We start from the raw sequence: 19663 nt of genomic DNA, 5'->3' as shown, positions 1-19663 counted from the left end.
ATGATAGAAAACGGTAAAATCTTTGGAGTTAAGTACAGATTCCATTTGAAATCTTCAAAAAGAAGAATAAGATAGTGAGATACATTTATTCGATTGTCCAAATCCATTACATGCTGAAATAAGTAAAAGTCCATTAGTTGTTGAAAACACAAAATTCCATTTATTTATACTCCCAACATCAACCAACACTGAACTCCAGATATGTGTCTACTCATCGTATGTATAGCATAGTTAAGTACAAATTGGCATACGCTTAGGTATACGCTTGTATAGGTGTATATTTAACGATTTCTTTTAATAGCTGCTGTATTTCGTACTATTGAGAACGGATCTATAGATAGGATACAATAACTCATGGAACCAAACGATGTAGAGAACATCAGCTACAGTCAACAACCTTGGTATCAAATACTAAATAATATTGCCATCGAGTAAGTAATGTACATTTGATCTACACATTTTCGATTATTGTATTCACTTGAAACGCCTCTGTAGAAAAATTCGTAAGTCGTAAACTAAAATTGACCTAGCACCTCCTGCGATCGGAGTCTGCGTTAAAGATTCCTATTTCTACAAAGAACAAAATAAGTATCTCCGCTCTAAGCCCCACCTAAACTGACTTACTTCTCGCTATTAACACTTTTGATTTACTCCGTGACGATGGCTTAACATAATTATTGATTTAGCTAGAACAATCTGGCATATTCCGACGTAGTCATCATCGTGGGTACAATGTACAAGAAACTACTGTTGTATAAACCGATTCTGTATAAATTCATCTTGCGTATATTTTATCAGTACTATCTCACACTAACGATAACTAAGACTAGACTAGATTAAGCTAATCAATTCATGTCGAACTACATAAGTGAAAAGCCTAGTGGTATATCAATTCTTCAGTAGCTTCCTAATCGGCCCTAACCATTACCTTTTCGCAACAGCTTGACTTTCGCTTGTATAACTTCTACAAAAAACTGTATGACAATATACACACACGTACAAAATGTTTCGATTAGCTCCTACGTTTTATGATACACACTAAGGCTGTCTAAGTTGAGAACTCACTTATGGCCTAGTACTAGCTCTAAACTTAGCCTAGCCGGGTTACTTACTATGTTACACATAATCTAAGCTGACTACAACACGTTTGACGCTCAATTTGAATTCAATTTAATTAGCAACGGCCTCAAAACGCAACTCCCTGCCTACTACGCAAATTAGAAGATACATTTTTGATTACTTACGAGCTACCTTTAAACTTGGGCCTACTTATGCGCGAACTAAGTTTAGAGGGCCTCAGTCGAAGAGCTGCAGGGGCCGTGATAACCGTTCGAACTGCCCGGGGATGATTGGGAGGCAGCTGCTCTCAAGGCGGCTCCGGCTCCGGCTCCGACTCCGGAGGAACCTGCTCCGCCAACCTGAGGCTGGATGAACTGCTTCATCGTCGTCTCCAGTCTGGGAGGGTACTGTGGGCAGAGGTTGAACGTCTTTAGATACATACATGTTTTTATCAAGCCACGTTTATATGAAAAACGATCAAACTTAAATCGCGAATTCTTCAGGATTCGGTCGTATGTGAATTTTTGAAATTTGTATGCCACGAATTCTTTAGGAAAGGTGGCATTAATAAATTGTATCTTCTGGATTACAGATAAAAGGTGTATTCTTACTAACCTCCTGATTTTCATCCAGCGACGGCAGCAGTTCGTCCAGAGAGTTGGGCGTCAGGGGACTGGGCGTGGCCATGGTGACGCGACTGAGTGCCCCATGCTGCATCAGCGCCTCACCGATGACGATCTGCGGCTTGTTCTGCGTGAGATGCTGCTGCTGCTGCAAACGGGCCAGCCGCAACTTCATCTCCTGCCGGATCTCCTTCTGTTGCGTCTCCTTCTCGAAGCGCATCATGCTGTAGCTGCGCACCGAGGAACTGGTGCTGTGCACCGACGCTAGACTTGGTCTTCGAGAACCTACAAACGAAGCAATCGGAAGACAGGTGTCAGCCAGGTGCATTGGCAGGGGCATAATCGGATGGGGTTGCTGTATCAAAACTGAGTGAGTATCGAAGCGTTTTTTGGTTAGAAGAAACGGCGGAGAGAAAGATAGTAGTAGTAGATATATATGAGAGAAAGGAAGGAGACAGAGATGCATAGCCACAGCGAAAGGTCATTCCGAAGCGATTGGAAAGCAAGCCAAGCGAGTGCGAGCAGCTGAAGAGTCTTGAGTAGAGAAGAATTGCTGAGTTCGGGAAGAAATCTGTTGTTCTATGGGATCCTATGTCATATATAGACTCCTAGTAATATTCCTCTGTTGTCCCTCTATTCTCATCTTCACTGTAAAATATTCCCATGATTTATGTTTACTTTGAGTAAAATGCTTTTATAACCCCAATCGTTTACTATAAGTATCATCAAATTCATTCACAACATATATTTATTATTGTATTCCTTACTTTACTTTATTGTTTATGATATTCCTATGATATTTTGTTCTAGTAAAATGCTTTCCTATCCTTAGAGGATGTACTATATAAATCATTAAATTAAATCCTAAAACTCAACTATATTCCTCACAAATCATATATTTATTATTGTATTCCAAAAGTATTTTGATTAGGTTTTATTAGAATATAAAAAATATTTTTGGTCATTTGCCCCTTCCTATAAATATCCTCCCATCTCTTGTTGAACATTCTGAAAATCACTCATACGCCGAGTATCACAAACACTACCTACACTACACAAAACTTTCCTATTTTGTTCGTTTGTTTGAACCTAGTCTATGCGATACAATTAAAGACTGAGAGGAACTTTGTGTACGAAAAGTTTGTTTGCTTCGAAATGCAGTCATCCTAAGTTAAGATTTCAAGGCGCACAGGAAGTAGAAAGTAGAGGACGTAGAAGAAGAGCAGGAAGCGAAGGACATTCACATAGAAAGTTGCGGGATTAACATATATAGAAGAAAATTTTCATATCGTTTATCGATTGGGGTGTGTGTGAGTCGGGTGTGTGTGTCGCAGGGTGTGGAAACTCAACCGAATAAGTTCAGGCAAAGGTCAGCCGGAGGTTGAGTGACGTGAACAATCCAGCCGGCAGACAGGTGTCCTTTGCTGCTGGCAGGATGCATGCAACTGTGTGTGTGTGTGTGTGTGTGTGAGTGTCGTGTGTCCATGTGAGTGTGTGGCATAATTTTCTTAATTTGCAATAGTTGAATATATTAGCTAGAAAATCGTGTAGTTATGCTATATTTTTCAGTGTAAGTTGGGATAGATTTTCTTTGAACATAGTCACCGCCATATTGCTTCAATATCATCTTGTCGAAATGTATCTGTCATCATCCTCACAGTCTGTGGTTCTCAACCATAAACTCCTTTAACTCTCTTCTCGGTTACTTATGGGTGTTATCATAGGCTCGATAATACTATTTTGTGGCTCAGTGCGCGTGTGTTGCGTTGTGTTTTTTGTGTGTGTCTGGTTTTATTTCTTGGGTAACGATAGAGAAAGTAAAACAATGTAACAACTTGGTATTTGGAAACAGAGGGAGCTCGGAAGCACATTTAACATCGATCATCAAGAAAACGCAAAAGTTTGTTTGTAGTTTATCGTTTTTAACTAGACAGAGTTGTCAATTTAAACACTAATTAGACAAGCAGGGGAAAGGGTTTAACCAACGCCAATGTACACAAAAATAAGTATCCAACTGTAAGAAAACTGAGCTGAATCAACGATATGGGATTGCATGTGTAACTCACTTTGTGAGATTTAATTATGGCTCATGAGACATGTTCGTAATACAGAGTCTGATAATTATGAGGGGAGGAATTTGTTAATAATTTCTGTAAAAATATGTATTTAAATTAGGTCATGTTAATGAACAGAAAACATTTAAAACCACCAACCCCCCTCTAAATTTAATATTTTTTTAGTATTTAATTTGGAATGGGTGTAGTTTATCCATAAAATATAAAGAAAATATCAATCTCGAAGAACTTTATGGTGAAAATAAAATGTAAAATGATTATACCAGAATTTCATATTTTTCAACCGTCTAAGATTGCTAAACTAAGGACTGCAACTTAGAGGGATAAAGAATGGCAAACTAAGGGCTAGCATGGACTTCAAAGTATCTCTAACCAGGAGCGGATGCAACAATCGAACAGATACGTTTAGCACACAGTTGAGTTTGTTTCTGTTGTGATGTGGAGCTGTCTGGGTGGGACATGGCGATGCGGAATGCGGATGGGGATGCGGATGAGCAGACCACGCGACCGAACAATGGATGCTGGGTGACTGATGTTTGAGTTGATTTACCGCAAATCGTGGCGTTTCACTCGCCGGCGTGGGCAGTGCGCCAATTTGCAGGTGATGCAGCTCGGCGCCAGTGGCAAAGCCGCCGCTGGAGTCGCCGCCATTGGTGTCGGCATCGCCGTAACCACCAATCACACCGACATGGCCGTAGCCGTAGCCAAAGCCACTGCCACCGGGATCAGGATCAGCCGGATCGCTATCGTGGCCATGGGCGAGGCCGTGACCATGGGCATGGGCATGGACATGGGCATTTGCATTTGCATGTGCATGAGGGACTGTTGTTGTTGTGCTGGGATCTATGCTATGCGGACCGCACTCATCGTCCTCATCCTCATGGCCCCCAAAATTGTCAATGCCATTCATGCCCAACAATGCCCTAAATCTATCCTGATTCCTCGACCTCGCCGGCGACAGCTCGAAGCTGAGCAGATGCCGCTGATGGTTCAGTTGCTTCTGCAGGTGGCGGTTCATCGAGAGCGTGCTCTCGCAGCTGCGGCACCCGCTCCCACTCCCACCGCCGCCTCCGCCACCACCTTCGTCAAGGTCGTCCCGCGAATGCTGGCTGCAGCCCGCTCCGGATGTGTGCCGCGACGAGGCCCGGGAATTCTGTTTGGACACCGCCGCTATGTGACACGATATGAGCAATATGGCGGCCGATCTAGCCGCACCTGTTCGAGACGTCGACACCAGGATGCCCTTCGAGCCGCTGCCTGACGCGCCTCCTCCTCCGCCGCCGGCGCCGCTTGCCCCGCCTCCGCCGGCCCCACCGCCCAGTCCGCCGGACGAGGCGCGTCGATTGCCATAGGATCCGATGGATCCCGTTGACCGGATGCTGGAACGCGACGACGGACGCGCCGAGTGAACGGTGAGCGGTATGCCTGAAATCGAAGCAATCAATCCATGAGAAAGTGAGTCAGGGGGAGATTTGCAGGATAAGTAAGGGTTAAATGGTAGGTCAAACAGTATCACATAATATTCCAGCTTACCTGTATCGCTGGAGAAGAGTATGGGCGGCGGAATACTGGCATCTCCGTAGTTGCGATGCCGCGGGTATTTCGTTTTGCTAAACAGATGCAGCACCATGCAGATGAGACCGGCCAGTACGGCTATACCCGTGGATACGCCCAGCAAAGTGGGCAGATCCGAACTCAGTTCGCTGAGATCTGTAAAATGTATATTTTTATCGATACCGAAAGTTTGTGAAAATGTAATTCTTTTTGTATTATCACAGAAATAGACCACAAATTCCAAAAGGTAACTGTTATGGAATCAAGAACCCCAGTTTTGGGCTCCCATCCTCTTGAAATTACGAAAAAGTCCAACATGAAAATGGGCTAAAATTTTGACCCTCCCTAAAAAGTTAAATTTTAATGTAGAATATTAGAGAATTCAATCACAAATTCATAGAGGTATCCCACGTCCAAATCGGGATTCAATAACCCAAATTATGGAATCTTGAAGTGCAGTTTTGGGCTCCTTACTGAACCATTGGAATTACGAAAAAATCCAACATGAAAATGGGCTAAAATTTTGACCCTCTTTGAAAAGGAAAATTTGAATGTAGAATATTAGAGAATTTATCCACAAATTCATAAAGGTATCCCACGTCCAAATCGGGGTTCAATATCCCAAGTTATGGAATCTTGAAGTGCAGTTTTGGGCTCCTTACTGAATGCCATTGGAATTACAAAAAAATCTAACATGAAAATGGGCTAAAATTTTGACCCTCTTTGAAAAGGAAAATTTGAATGTAGAATATTAGAGAATTCAATCACAAATTCATAGAGGTCTCCCACGTCCAAATCGGGATTCAATAACCAAAGTTATGGAACCTAGAAGTTCGGTTTTTGGCTCCTTACTGAGAGCCATTGGAATGACGAAAAAAACCAACATGAAAATGGGCTAAAATTTTGACCCTCTTTGAAAAGTAAAATTTGAATGTAGAATATTAGAGAATTTATCCACAAATTCATAAAGGTATCCCACGTCCAAATCGGGATTCAATAACCCAAGTTATGGAACCTAGAAGTTCGGTTTTTGGCTCCCTTACTGAGAGCCATTGGAATTACGAAAAAAACCAACATGAAAATGGGCTAAAATTTTGACCCTCTTTGAAAAGGAAAATTTTAATGTAGAATATTAGAGAATTCAATCACAAATTCATAGAGGTATCCCACGTCCAAATCGGGATTCAATAACCCAAGTTATGGAATCTTGAAGTGCAGTTTTGGGCTCCTTACTGAACCATTGGAATTACGAAAAAATCCAACATGAAAATGGGCTAAAATTTTGACCCTCTTTGAAAAGGAAAATTTGAATGTAGAATATTAGAGAATTTATCCACAAATTCATAAAGGTATCCCACGTCCAAATCGGGGTTCAATATCCCAAGTTATGGAATCTTGAAGTGCAGTTTTGGGCTCCTTACTGAATGCCATTGGAATTACAAAAAAATCTAACATGAAAATGGGCTAAAATTTTGACCCTCTTTGAAAAGGAAAATTTGAATGTAGAATATTAGAGAATTCAATCACAAATTCATAGAGGTCTCCCACGTCCAAATCGGGATCAAATAACTCAAGTTATGGAACCTAGAAGTTCGGTTTTTGGCTCCTACACTGGAAGCCATTGGAATTACGAAAAAATTGAACATGAAAATGGGCTAAAATTCTGACCCTCTTCAAAAAGTAAAATTTAAATGTAGACTATTAGAAAATTCGACCACAAATTCAGAGAGGTATCCCACGTCAAAATCGGAAACCAATAACAAAAGTTATGGAACCTAGAAAATCGGTTTTTGGCTCCCATTCTGAAATCTATTGGAATTACGAAAAAATCGAACATGAAAATGGGCTAAAATTTTGACCCTCTTTGAAAAGGAAAATTTGAATGTAGAATATTAGAGAATTTATCCACAAATTCATAAAGGTATCCCACGTCCAAATCGGGATTCAATAACCCAAGTTATGGAACCTAGAAGTTCGGTTTTTGGCTCCCTTACTGAGAGCCATTGGAATTACGAAAAAAACCAACATGAAAATGGGCTAAAATTTTGACCCTCTTTGAAAAGGAAAATTTTAATGTAGAATATTAGAGAATTCAATCACAAATTCATAGAGGTATCCCACGTCCAAATCGGGATTCAATAACCCAAGTTATGGAATCTTGAAGTGCAGTTTTGGGCTCCTTACTGAACCATTGGAATTACGAAAAAATCCAACATGAAAATGGGCTAAAATTTTGACCCTCTTTGAAAAGGAAAATTTGAATGTAGAATATTAGAGAATTTATCCACAAATTCATAAAGGTATCCCACGTCCAAATCGGGGTTCAATATCCCAAGTTATGGCATCTTGAAGTGCAGGTTTGGGCTCCTTACTAAATGCCATTGGAATTACCGAAAAATCTAACATCTAATCCCATACCTCAAGTTTTAGAGCCTTAAGGGAGTTCTTAAAACCTTTGGAAAATCGAATGTAATGCGTTACCTGGAGTGCAAAAGACGCGTCGCGTGGGCTTCACGTAGCTGACGGAGTGGAATCCGCTGGCACATTGGCACATCGCATTGTGCCGCACCTGAACACAGAGGGAGTTCTCGTCGTTGTAGATGCATGTCTCGTCGTAGAAACACTGATCGCCCAGTTTTTTAGCTGCCAGGGGGTTACATTCTTATAGAGTACAGGGGGTGAGATCTATTGTGTTATTTCGCATCCACTTACGCTTGGCGCAACCCTTTATCAGTCCGAGCTGCACGGGATAATTGCGTTCGCAGCTGCAGGTTTGCGACTCCTTGTCGCAGGACACGTGCAGCAGCTTGACGTCACACTTCAGCTCGTTGCACGGCGCTCCAATATATTTCCCCTTAGCTGCAATGCGCAAAGCCAATTTGCATTAACAATTAAGCCGAGTACAAAAGAATGCAAATTAAATGAGTGCCAGGCAGTCAAAATGGACGGAAAATGCCGCTCGGTAATTCAATAACTTATCCCGCATTAGAATTGGGCTAACAAAGTTATTAATTAAAAACCATTGTTAAATCTGAATTGATAGCTCCATATAAAATGGCAGTCTTTCAATTACATGTTGTGTTTTTCAACTATAGGCTTTTGGGAGGAAGGGAAAGGAAAATGCCTCTACATTCCAGATCATATATCAGTAAATGGAATTTACCAATAAATTGATGAGTTAATTCACATAAAGAATTTTAAAATATTATAATATATCACGCTTGAGAATTTACTATAGCTAGTTATTTAATTCATTAATAATGATACTTAAAAGTTTTCTGTTTAACAAGATATTTATATAAGTGTTCAGACAAACTGCTGAGCACATTTGTACCATTAAATATGTATTAATATCTAAATATAGCTCTGCTTTCACATGAATTGCCCAATTTACCATTTCTTGATAATAAATAATTTGGTATTCCAATATTATGTGCATTTCCATTATGAACAGCTATTAGAATATAATAATCAGCTCGCTGCAGACATGCAAATTACTCCGAATATGATTTTCATTTTTGCAAAGGCGTGGAAAAACATGAAATATGAATTTAATTATAAACGAAATATTCAATGCAATTCCATTAAAATCCCATTATATCTGCTGCCACATTCATTGGGTTTTCGTTGCCACTCGGTAGATACGCTGATGGTGCCCCATCCATGCTGTGGTATTTTGTAATTCCCGCGCCATGGCCAAAATAAAATGGATGAGTCCGTGAATCATGCTGCATGGTCCTTCGCTCGGGATGCGAGTGCGGCAGATGCTGCAGTGTCAGGTGGCCCAAAATAAAAGTTAAACAACAGCGGAGGAGCCGCGTGGACGGGCGAGTGGATGTGGTGCTGTGCACTTTATGGCTATCATGCTCTCTGGGGCCTTCGGTTTGGGACTCCGCACCGGCCAAAGGTCAATGCAAACCAACGAAACGCAGCCCCCGTGCCAAGTGCATTATCAACACAGTTTTCATTTATTTGTGTTTGCAGCTGCAGCCACAAATATTCATTTACGAAGTGGGATTACACAAAGGAGTGCACAGATAAGTTTTCAAAGTAAGTGCTTCCATTCATGAATTAAATGATATAAATCGTATAAATTTGTTTGGGCTGCTATTGTTGTTTAAACTAAATTAATTGTAGCCTTTGTTTCATTAAACAGAAACAATGTGTAGAGGTAGTAGCTGAGCTTTGTTTGCAAACTAAACTAATTATTCTTGTATTCCTTGACAAGTTTTATAGTAGATTAAACTGAGGTATTAAGAAAATCGCTTAAAGTATAGACTTATATATCAACTCTATAAATATGTTATGTATATGTATATACAGTAATATTAATAATTAAATTTTAATGAAGTTTCTATATTTAAAATTCCAGGAGATGTTCGAAAATAAATTGATAGAATACTCTTTATAATATCATTTTGAAGAACTATCTTTTACGTTACAATATTTTTGGTAAATATATAAAACAAAATTTAGAATTAATATATATATTACTTATTTTCCAAATTTAAATCCTAACTAAATAAATATTTATTAATAAAATCATTTCTTGAATATTATTTTCCCATGAAATTGTTGGCTTAAAAATGAATTGCATAAAACCATAATTGGATTTAGAAATAAACACATTACAATTTAATAAAAACCATTTTAGTCTTTTTTTTTTACACTAATAATTAAAACTTAATGTTAGGCAATAACTTTTTTAAAATAATATTTTTAAGCCAGGGGTTATATTAAAAATGTTATGCCTATCAGAGAGTTGGAGGCTGATTTTGAGGCAGTTTTCTAACGTATAGCCTACTCACCTGACTTATTATTAAGCAAGGCCTCCAGCTCGTCGACGTCGTCCGGATAGCTGCCGTATTCGTCGTCGTCAGGCACATTGGCGGCGTCCCGCTTCCGCGGGCGCTTCTCGAGAGGCTCATCCTGCTGCCGGCCCGGAGATCCGTTCAGGTCCACGGTGGTCGAGAGATTCACCAGGGCCGGAAGGCCCCCGGTCACGTCCGAGGACGAGGCCAGCACAGAGGCGGACACGGAGGCGTGGAGCAGCAGGAGGCAGCCGTAGAGGAGCACGGCCTGGCCCAGTTGCATGGCCATCAAGTGGCAGCCGTGTGGATGTTGCTGTTGCTGCTGTTGTTGCGGTTGCTGTTGCAGTTGCAGTTGCAGCGCCACCAGCTGCAGTCGCCGCAGAAGACAGGGCAACGTTAACTTCGCCATTTTGTCATGTTTGCACCGGCTGGCGGTCCTCTCAACACATACGCAATTGTTTGCCAACTTTCGCCATTTGGCCAAGAAGTTTCGTTGCCGTCGTTAACGGTTTAAGTTTTTTTTTTTTGTTTGTTACACTTCCGTCAGCTCGAGTTTCAGTTTCGGTTTCAGTTTGCGTTCTCGTTTCCGTCGGCCCACTGGTTTAGAGCTCGCTTGGACAAATGGGCCAAACCCTGGTGCACATTACGTATACGCCGTGGCGCACATTACGTATACGTCGCCATTAGCTGCTGATTCTGATTCTGCTGATGTTTAGCCTTGTACCGCCTGCCGCTGTGCTGGGGCCAACTAGCCGGCTGCCTGCCCTGCATGATAATTTTATATAATTTTCCAGTGGTGGTTGCCGTTGCGGTCAGCAGCGTCATCATCTTCGAGTGACCCACTAATGTGTGTTGCATGTGCAGCACCTCCTTTTGGGCCGCCCCCTCCTCTGCTGGAGTATTAATGCCATGCAAACTGCAGATTTATGGCACGAACTTTGCAAATCTGGGTCTTCTCGGTCTTCCCTCGCTCGTTATCCCAAGCTGAAATTGCACGCAAAAAGGTCAAACATATAAATTTGTTTTTGTACTCAAATAACCATAAATAATACGAGCAGTGCGTGCCCTCACATCAAATAATCACCCATATTAAACGGCTTAAAATGGTTGCGTTTTATGAAAGTGGAGTATTCCATGGGTTTTTTTAGGGCAGTTTACTAGCACTTAAAGTTAGATTAGACATAATTTAATGCTCATACCTCTTTTTTTTAATTTTGAAACCAAATAATAATCAAGAGTTCATTAATGAGTTTTTAATATTGACTAATTTGTTTGAAACTAAATATTTGTGAAAAAACTCGCAAGACCATCCCAAAATTCTAAAACAAATTGATAATCAAAAGAACCGATACACAGCTGGCCAAAAGCAAACTCGCGAAACATTTGTGTATTTACGTTTTTAATTTCGCCATATTTACTCTTAATTTGAGTATAAAAGCCAGTGATATGTGCTTTCTCCAGCTAGGTTGCGAAATCTTCTTGGAAGTGTGCTTTCTCCAGCTAGATCGCGAAATCTTTCAAAGGCGAAAATGAAAGTTCTACTGATCCTGGCATTTGCTCTATGCCTTGCCCACGTGGCTGTGTCAGAATCAACTGAGACTCCTTCCACAACAGCGACTCCTTCTACCATAATGACTCCATCTGACTATGCAGACGAATATGCAAATGATACTGCAGATGTTCCAGCAGATGATACCGCAGATGATACTACTGATGACACCGCAGATGACACCGCAGATGACACCGCAGATGATACTGCAGATGATGCTGCTGATGACTCTACTGGTGATTATACTGCCTTAGATGGAGATGAAGACGATACTGGAAGCAGCTCTGATACCGACAGCGATTCTGATGATGATGAGGAAGCCTCAAATTCGACTTCCAAAGTCAAGAAAAACCGGAAAGGCAGATCCAAGAAGAAAAATAACAGAAATACCAGAAAAGGCCAAAGGAAGGCAAAACCCAAACGTCGTAATGCTGCCAAAAAGATTAAAAAACAGGCGGCTAAGAACCGAAAACCTGTTGCCGCTAAGAAGCAGAGAAGTTCTGTGGCCAAGAAGCAAAGGCGCTCTGGATGAATACAGATTGAATTAACCACCTGTTATGAAATTTAAATTGTTATCTTGTTAAAGTCTGTAAAAATAAAAATAAATGTTTCATTCACCATATAATAGGAGTTTACTTTAATTTTATTTCATTATTGGTTGATTGGGCTTAGTATTTTTAATATTATACATACTGAGTGACTACTGAATAATATTAAACTTGTTGTAAAATGTATAGAACAGAAGATTCTAAGGAGCCTTTAAAAACATCATAACAATATTCATAACCAATGTTCTCAAACAAATTTAAAAGTGGACAAAAAAAAGACTAATTATTTCCAAGATAAGAGCGACTTTTAACTAAATAAATTGTAAATATTTAGTGGCAAAATGGTGATTATTCAGATGGGTTTCGGGGGAAGTATGTTCATTATTTTCCTTCTTTTTATTTTAATATTTATTTAAGCGTTTATCAATACACGTAATGACTACAAAATGCGTTATTTGTCATTTTTCTTTTGTATAATTTACTTTATGTAGGGGTATAACGTATTCCCCTGAAGTTAAACACCAACACAAATATGACTTCTAGTCTTTTCTTTTATTTAATTTAATTTGGTCTGTTCAGGATCACGGTCGGCGTTCAACTACTCTCGCTCTCAGCTCACGATCCGCATCAACCCCCGATTCACTGAGAGAGTGTGAGAGCGATGAGATTGAGAGAGAGAGTTAGAGAACAGTGAGCGGCATCGTACAACAACAACAACAACAACTTATTCTTAGAACTTACACGACTAATCTAGAAAGAATACAATAACATACACATACATACATACTACGACGTAGCAATCCTGCTACATTTATACTTTTTAATAATCTAATGCGGAAATGCCAAATTGCTGCAATTGTGAGCCTTATAACCTTGACTCATTTTTCAGTGCGTTCTTATTATTTCTGGATTCTAATTAACGTTTTTATTTCTTAAACTCAACTTTTAGCAGACCCAAAAATGTTAAACAAAGAGATAGCGTACACACAGGTGTTCTAAGCCGTCAAAAACAAAATTGACGAATTGAAATACAAATATGTGAATTGTACAATGTATATAGATAAAACGAGTATAAAAAGCTTTTCATATTTATATATATTTACTCACAAGAAAAAACTATAAATACCCCGCTTAGAAGTCTTTTCACCTTAGAAGTTTATGTTTAAGGCTACGGATCTGTTCGTTGACTCTCCCAAAAATGAAGCTCTGGCTGGTTTTAGGCCTGGCCATTATGGTAGCCTATGTGGCGGGTGCTGATGACACTGATGCCAACGACGACTATTACTACGACTACGATTACGGCAATGATAACAGTACCGCCACCTCTGGAACCAGTTCAGTAGAGGATTACAGTGACGACGGTGACGATTCAGACGATGATGACACTGCAGCCAGCTCGTCGGACAGTTCCGAGGACAGTTCCTCCACTAGTGGTTCCTCACAATCAACACCCACCAAGGTTAAAAAGGCCAAGAAAAACGCAGCTCGAAGGAATAAACGGCGCGGGCGCACCACTGCGGCTCCAAGACGCAGCTCCACCGCTGCCCCAAAGCGCAGGAAAGCTGCCGCTGTGGCTGCCAAAAAGAAGAGACCTGTGGCCGCCAAGAAGAACAGCCATGCTGCCACCAAGAAGCGCAGGCGCAGCGGTTAGTCCACTGAACTCCGTTCCAAACTATATATTGAATATAGTATATTGAAAAATAAAAGCAGAAAAAGTGAAAAAAACTTGTCACACTTTTTACATTCGTTTTTTTAAGAACAATTATAAAAATAGAGGTTTATCGTAAAAAAATCTTTAAAAGATTGTGTTCAATTGAACTTTAGTGATTGAAAGAACTAAAAAACTACTAAATAACGTTTCATTTTAAATTGAAAAATAATATCATTTGTCCATTGAAAAATCAAATTTTTACCGAAACTTTTTTTGTTGCCTACACTTATGTTTCAAAATAAACCCTACAAAATCTGATTCTATATCAATTTTGTTCATAAATCTTTAACTAAAGCTGAAAAAATTGAAGGAAACCTAAAAAAGTACAATTCTTTGCCCGAAAGCCAAAATAATCCAAGATTTTAGCCAGTTTTGCTTTTTGCTGCCTACTTTTAGGGGCTCACATTTTCGTTTTAATGCGCTTGGCCCATTGTGTTGCTGCTCAGACGAGAGCCAATATCATCTATAAATAGTAATTATGCCCCCTACATGTGCACATAAATGCACTGGGACACTTAATTACTGATGCGCACTGGCGACAATTGTTTAATGGCGAAAGGATAACAAAAAGGGAGGAGCAGACACCGCCATCGGCGTCCACAATGGGTCCTTTGTTTTCGATTTCAAAGCCGACATTGCCACAGAAGTCTCGTGTATCCAGTGCACTGCGGCGCGCTGAAAAGCCACTCCGCATCCAAGTGTTTGTGTGCCCCAGAGAGATACCAGCCCGCCAGTGTACGTCGGTGGCGCTAGATACTATATATACCTATCTGGGTATAGCCACAGCCACCAGCCCACACGTATCCCAGCATGACACCCGCTGTGGCAGCTTAGTGAGCCAAGTGCGGCAACAATCTGAATCATCGTTTTAGTTTCCCCCAACCACCCAGCGCAGATCAAGAGGGTGTGGTGGGTTCGTCGGGAATCGTAGGTCGTTCCATTAAATATTGATTGATATCACTCCAGAAAAAGGGGTTAGAAAATTCAAAGATCTCATTGGGTAGTGAATACTAATGTGGAATATGATATCTTTGGAACACTTATTGGTTTTTCTAAAATTAAATTTCTTAAAATTGAGATAGAAACTTTTAAATATTTATTGACTATTTTGTATTACTTTCTTATTAACTAACATTTAAATAAAATAAAAATAAGATGGAAGTCATGAGTCTTTTTTCATATCATAGGGATGTTTATTACATGAGGAAGTATGTATATAGTGTAATAAACAAAAATTGAAAACTTACTTGGGATGGAGACCAAGCTCAACATCTTCTACCAACCCTTTTCCGTTCCTAAGAATTTACAAAATATTCTTGGTAATCTCACATGCAATACAAGGGATTATTTAGAAATGTTACAAAACATATTCACATCTCAGTTTTTCTGCCACCCGTTTCCTTAAGCTCCCTAATCCCCAAGCGGGATCTACAGGGTATATCCCCGGGGTAGCCATGATTTAGCCAGCTAACACCGTTTACAATTGTACTCGCAGAACGTAGAATGGAGGTGGCGTCGGAGGATACGGCTGCTGTAATATCTGCGGCTGATGCCTTAAGAGGAAAATGCGATAATGTGCGCTAAACAATGAACAATGCAGAAATGGCATAAAAATAGCCAGGAGTGGGATATGGAGTGGGACGTGGCGGCGGGAATTATAATGGAATATGTGTTTGGCTCTCGGGATGATGACGGCGAGGATGATGTCGGTCGGTCGGTGGTGCTGGTCCTGTTGGCACTTGCGATGATGATGATGGCAAGTGCCAGATATATGCAGATTGTAGGTGTGGCTGCTGACGTTGATGGGCTGGCTGGCTTGGTTGAGGGGCAGATCGTCAGATTGTATCTGCTGCTTTTGACATTTACATGCTTTGCAATGAACACTTCAAGTGGCAAAGGCGGGTGCTAAATGAATTGGAGGACAATCTTTGAATTTCAAATCCGTAGAAACAAGTATTCAATTTAGGTTCTAAGAAAATGTGTCAGGCGTTCTCATTAAATATTGAGAATCAACAAATTTTTTATTTCTAATAAGCAGGGGCGTACAGCTTGAATAGGGGGACAGCTTAACGATTTGGAAAGGGAAATTTATTGAATTATAAATGATTAAGCTCAGCTGTGAGGTGATTTCATTGTGAATATTTAATAATTAATTTGCGAAAAGGTTTATAAGCTCTTTTACCACAAGCCAATCTTATAGGGATTTCTAAATCAGATATAGTCAACTAAATAATTAGTATCTATTAGATATTCAATTAAGGCCCTATCTTAACTGATATCTCCAGCAATATTCCGCCCATCCATCATAGTTTTTAGACCGCTCCATTGCTCACTTTTTGATAACAATCTTGAACGCCCAACAAAGACAAAAACTTCCTCCTGGTGGAATGTATAATTTGAAAAACAATTTGCATTTCCTTGAGGGCAATTTATTTTCCATTCCTTCGCAGCGGCAGAGAGCAGGGAAACTAAAAGTTTCCGCACTCAAAAGAAATTTTCTCTAACAGGGCATTTAGTTGGCAAACAAAAATACGTGCATATTTCTAACCTGACGGTGGGCAAAATGTTTATGTAATTACAGACACGTTTAAGGCCAGTTGGATTTTTCGGTGGGCCGCAGGGAAAGGGACTTGGGGAAAGTGAGCGAGTAACTAGCAAAGAGCAGAGCAATTTATGTAAGTGCGAGATATTTTTATGTCCCGGCGAACCATTAAAATGTGCATAATGCAATTCCGCCCCGGCACTTTGCATATAAATTTCCACCGGCTGAAGCGAAAAGCGGAATAGCGGAAATGCAAGTCCAATAACAAGCGGCAGGGATTGGGAGCCCCTGTCGGTGAAAGGGATAGAAAGTGGCTTAGTGGACATAGTACACAGGGAAAAAAAGTGTATTGGGTCAGCATTTGTACTTTATACATATATTACTATTATTATGGATGTTCCTGGTACCGTTTGTAACAATTTATATGAATAATATAACATTGCATTTCATATATTTATGTTTGCCGAATCGTTTTAGTTCTTTAACAAGTTCCTATAAAAATAAAAGCATCCAAAATATATATTGTTTAACCCCTTCAGTAAAATAAGTTGTCAAATAGAATGATACCTCAAGATACAAAATAAATCTAACACTCTATTTTTAATCTTACAGATATAAATATTCCTTTTTTGACACGCTCAAGAACCGAAAAATCTTATTTTAGAGTGCACACACTGGCAACGTCGATGTGAATGAACGCACGTCCTGGTGTGCCTGTATGTGTGTCTATGTGCAGGGGCACGCGAGGCGGTGGGAGGCAGGGGGCAGTGTTACAGTAACGGTAACGGAAGCAACGAACGCAAACATCATCCTGCATTTCTGCATCGCCGCAGCTCGGCTCTCTCTCTCTCTCTTTCTCCTCAAAGAGAAAGTTAGAGAGAGCCGCGCGCCTGCCCCCAGAGAGTGCCGTCGCTTGAATCTAGCGGTACATAAGACTTTGCGGACACATAGGACTGCAGTCGTGTGCGTGTGTGTGTGGGGACTCCTCTACTTTTAGGCACTGATAAAGGCAAATTTACATACGTACATATAAACGCCGAAAAGCACCGCCGCCACCCCCCGATGGCCGCCCACTTGGTTTGGGCCACGGCTTTTGGCCTCTTATGTGTCGCCGATGCCGTTTAAAATGTAGGTTACACACAGCGAAAGAGGACCCGCAGACGCACACAAATCGCAAACAGCCACACTCACACACACACCCACCCACACACAGAGTGTCGGGCACACTTGCACGTGCATACGTGCAATATTTTTCAGGACCTTCCGCTTTCCCGGCGGAGCGGGTCCTGCTCTAAGGTAATAAAAGTTTTACAATTTTTCGGTTACATACAGACGCATCTGGGTGTGTTTGGCTTTTGTCTTTCGCTGGGTCCCTAGTCAGCTGGGCCGCACAGATTTTGATTCCCACAAAATCAAAGTTACGGACTCTCTGACCCGCAAAAGTATGCTACCAAAAACGAACTATTCGTAGTTTCCAGGGGAAATTCAGGAAATTCAAAATTAAAAATGTTAGAAACATACTTTTAAGGACTAAAGGAGATTTATGTGGCTGATATATAGGTATCTATCCTAAAATATATATTTTTTTAAATAGTTCAAGGTGCTTTTAAAGCATGTTACCGGTACATAAAACATCATTCAAGACAAATCTTAAATAAAGAAGACTTTAGTAATATAGCCAAAGGTTTTAAGGCATTCTTCACTTAGATATTTTATGGAAATATAAAACTATTTTACTAATTCTTATAATTCGATGATTATGTATATATCCTTCGATGTTATATATATATATTTAAAAAATAAAAATCAGATAAAAATGAATCAAAACGCTTTATATTTTTGGAGTATTTCATACAAGACTTCTTCGAACCAATCTCCAATTACACCAAAAAAGCATTCAAGGCTTTCTATTATCCTGCTCCTTGTGCCTGCCCACGAACATAATTTATATTGTTTTTGTTGACTTTTTGATGACCCTCCGTGCGAGTGTGGAGGGCAGCAGCATAGGCAAAACGTAACAACTGTGACAAGGGCAGGAAGTGCTCCTCTAGGCCCATAATACTACACAGATTCGTAGCGAGTCCATGTATATGCCCGCAGATATGTATTGTAGTGTACCTATGTGGAAAGTATATACATGCTCGTCTGGGAGCCCTTGTTTTTGTGTGCGGACTCAAACGGCCTGCCAAACAGCCAGGCAGGAACCAATCAGCGATAAATCAAATTTTGATTTGATTTTCAGCAGCGTTTCTACCTTGTTCGGGTGTCCTTGTTCCTCCACTGCAAGTTGCCGGAGCACTGTGCTCGCCTGCGAATTAAAACTTTCACATAATTCGGCCAACTGGGCGCTTTAATCATTCAACTTTTGCCAATTTGGCGCAGGGCGAAACTCTCCGCATCGCGGACACGCAGACACAAGACACTATTCGTTTAATTTTTAATGCAATTTTAATTGCGACTTTCAGCGCGCACTTATATGGCTTGCAGTACCATTAATCCGCGTCTTACACATAGTATCGGGGTGCTGTCTAGTTCGGGCTGCTAAGAGAAATCCATGCGATTTGGGAATCGAACTCGTGCGATTGGCGAACTAAACGGCACTGAACTGGGTAACCGAGCCCACACCAGTAACGCTAGAGCAGGACGTGTGGGCGAGCACGACGACGATGCTGCTCCGTTGGTGGTTACTTGACATCTGCTCGGGGTCCTTTCGGGATCCCGAGCCATCGGCTCGGCGAGGAGCTCCCCAATGCAGGAGAACTTGACGTAGGTTTGCATTCCCAAAAGGGGGTGAGATTCCATACCGCTTACCAGGACTCTGAGAGAAAAGAGAGAGTCCAGAGAAGGATGTCCTGGCCACTTAAGTCAGCTGTTTAATCTTTATAAATATTTTTAAAAAAATCTTAAATACCTTAAAAAGAGCTCTTTTCGAGTATCATTTTTTTTCAAGTTTTGAAATATACTCTAAAAAACTGTTGTTGGGTTTAAATATACCTTTAAACATAAAACCTTGTTTTTGAAAAGTGCATCCAATTTTCTAATTTAAATTTAAAAGTCTTATATTCTTAATAAATATATTATTATTAAACATTTAGCAACGATTTGAATAAAATCAAATAACGATTCCTTGGTGGTACCCTACATGCTGCGGTCACACTAAATTCAAAAGCAGTGAATTGATGACTTATCGC

At 40.4% G+C, this 19663-nt stretch overlaps 3 protein-coding genes across 4 annotated transcripts; 2 read left to right on the top strand and 1 right to left on the bottom strand.

Moving 5' to 3' along the window:
• Positions 1-140: 140 nt before the first annotated feature.
• Positions 141-19153, bottom strand: LOC108034989 (uncharacterized). Of its 2 annotated transcripts, XM_017110321.3 has the most exons (8): positions 18727-19153; positions 10120-11106; positions 8024-8170; positions 7793-7954; positions 5291-5467; positions 4973-5182; positions 1675-1967; positions 141-1466 (listed from the first exon to the last, which is right to left on the bottom strand). In XM_017110321.3, the coding sequence occupies exons 2-8, from the start codon at positions 10529-10531 to the stop codon at positions 1287-1289; spliced, it is 1581 nt and encodes a 526-aa protein (XP_016965810.1). In that variant the 5' UTR covers positions 10532-11106; positions 18727-19153; the 3' UTR covers positions 141-1286. The 2 variants fall into 2 exon arrangements, with proteins under 2 accessions (XP_016965810.1, XP_016965809.1); XM_017110320.3 differs by lacking the exon at positions 141-1466 and having other exon boundaries at positions 1824-1967; positions 4308-5182.
• On the top strand, positions 11754-12203 carry LOC108034451 (nucleoplasmin-like protein ANO39). Its single transcript, XM_017109336.1, has one exon. It carries the CDS (start codon positions 11754-11756, stop codon positions 12201-12203), a length of 450 nt encoding a protein of 149 aa, XP_016964825.1.
• Positions 13382-14051, top strand: LOC108034991 (39 kDa FK506-binding nuclear protein). The gene has a single exon (XM_017110325.3). It carries the CDS (start codon positions 13418-13420, stop codon positions 13868-13870), a length of 453 nt encoding a protein of 150 aa, XP_016965814.1. The 5' UTR covers positions 13382-13417; the 3' UTR covers positions 13871-14051.
• Positions 19154-19663: the final 510 nt, after the last annotated feature.

Source organism: Drosophila biarmipes, chromosome 3L, assembly GCF_025231255.1.
Source record: "Drosophila biarmipes strain raj3 chromosome 3L, RU_DBia_V1.1, whole genome shotgun sequence".
Lineage (NCBI taxonomy): Eukaryota > Metazoa > Arthropoda > Insecta > Diptera > Drosophilidae > Drosophila > Drosophila biarmipes.
Note: the sequence above shows the minus strand (reverse complement) of the source record. Positions and strands in the feature narration are given on the sequence as shown.

Bases quoted from the DNA above. Each gene is read 5' to 3' on its own strand.
- LOC108034991 (XM_017110325.3), top strand. From the start codon at position 13,418: ATGAAGCTCTGGCTGGTTTTAGGCCTGGCCATTATGGTAGCCTATGTG.
- LOC108034989 (XM_017110320.3), bottom strand. From the start codon at position 10,531: ATGGCGAAGTTAACGTTGCCCTGTCTTCTGCGGCGACTGCAGCTGGTG. The intron at 8,171-10,119 runs GTGAGTAGGCTA...TGCGCATTGCAG, and splicing joins CTTGCTTAATAATAAGTCAG to CTAAGGGGAAATATATTGGA. The intron at 5,468-7,792 runs GTAACGCATTAC...TACATTTTACAG, and splicing joins ACGCGTCTTTTGCACTCCAG to ATCTCAGCGAACTGAGTTCG.
- LOC108034451 (XM_017109336.1), top strand. From the start codon at position 11,754: ATGACTCCATCTGACTATGCAGACGAATATGCAAATGATACTGCAGAT.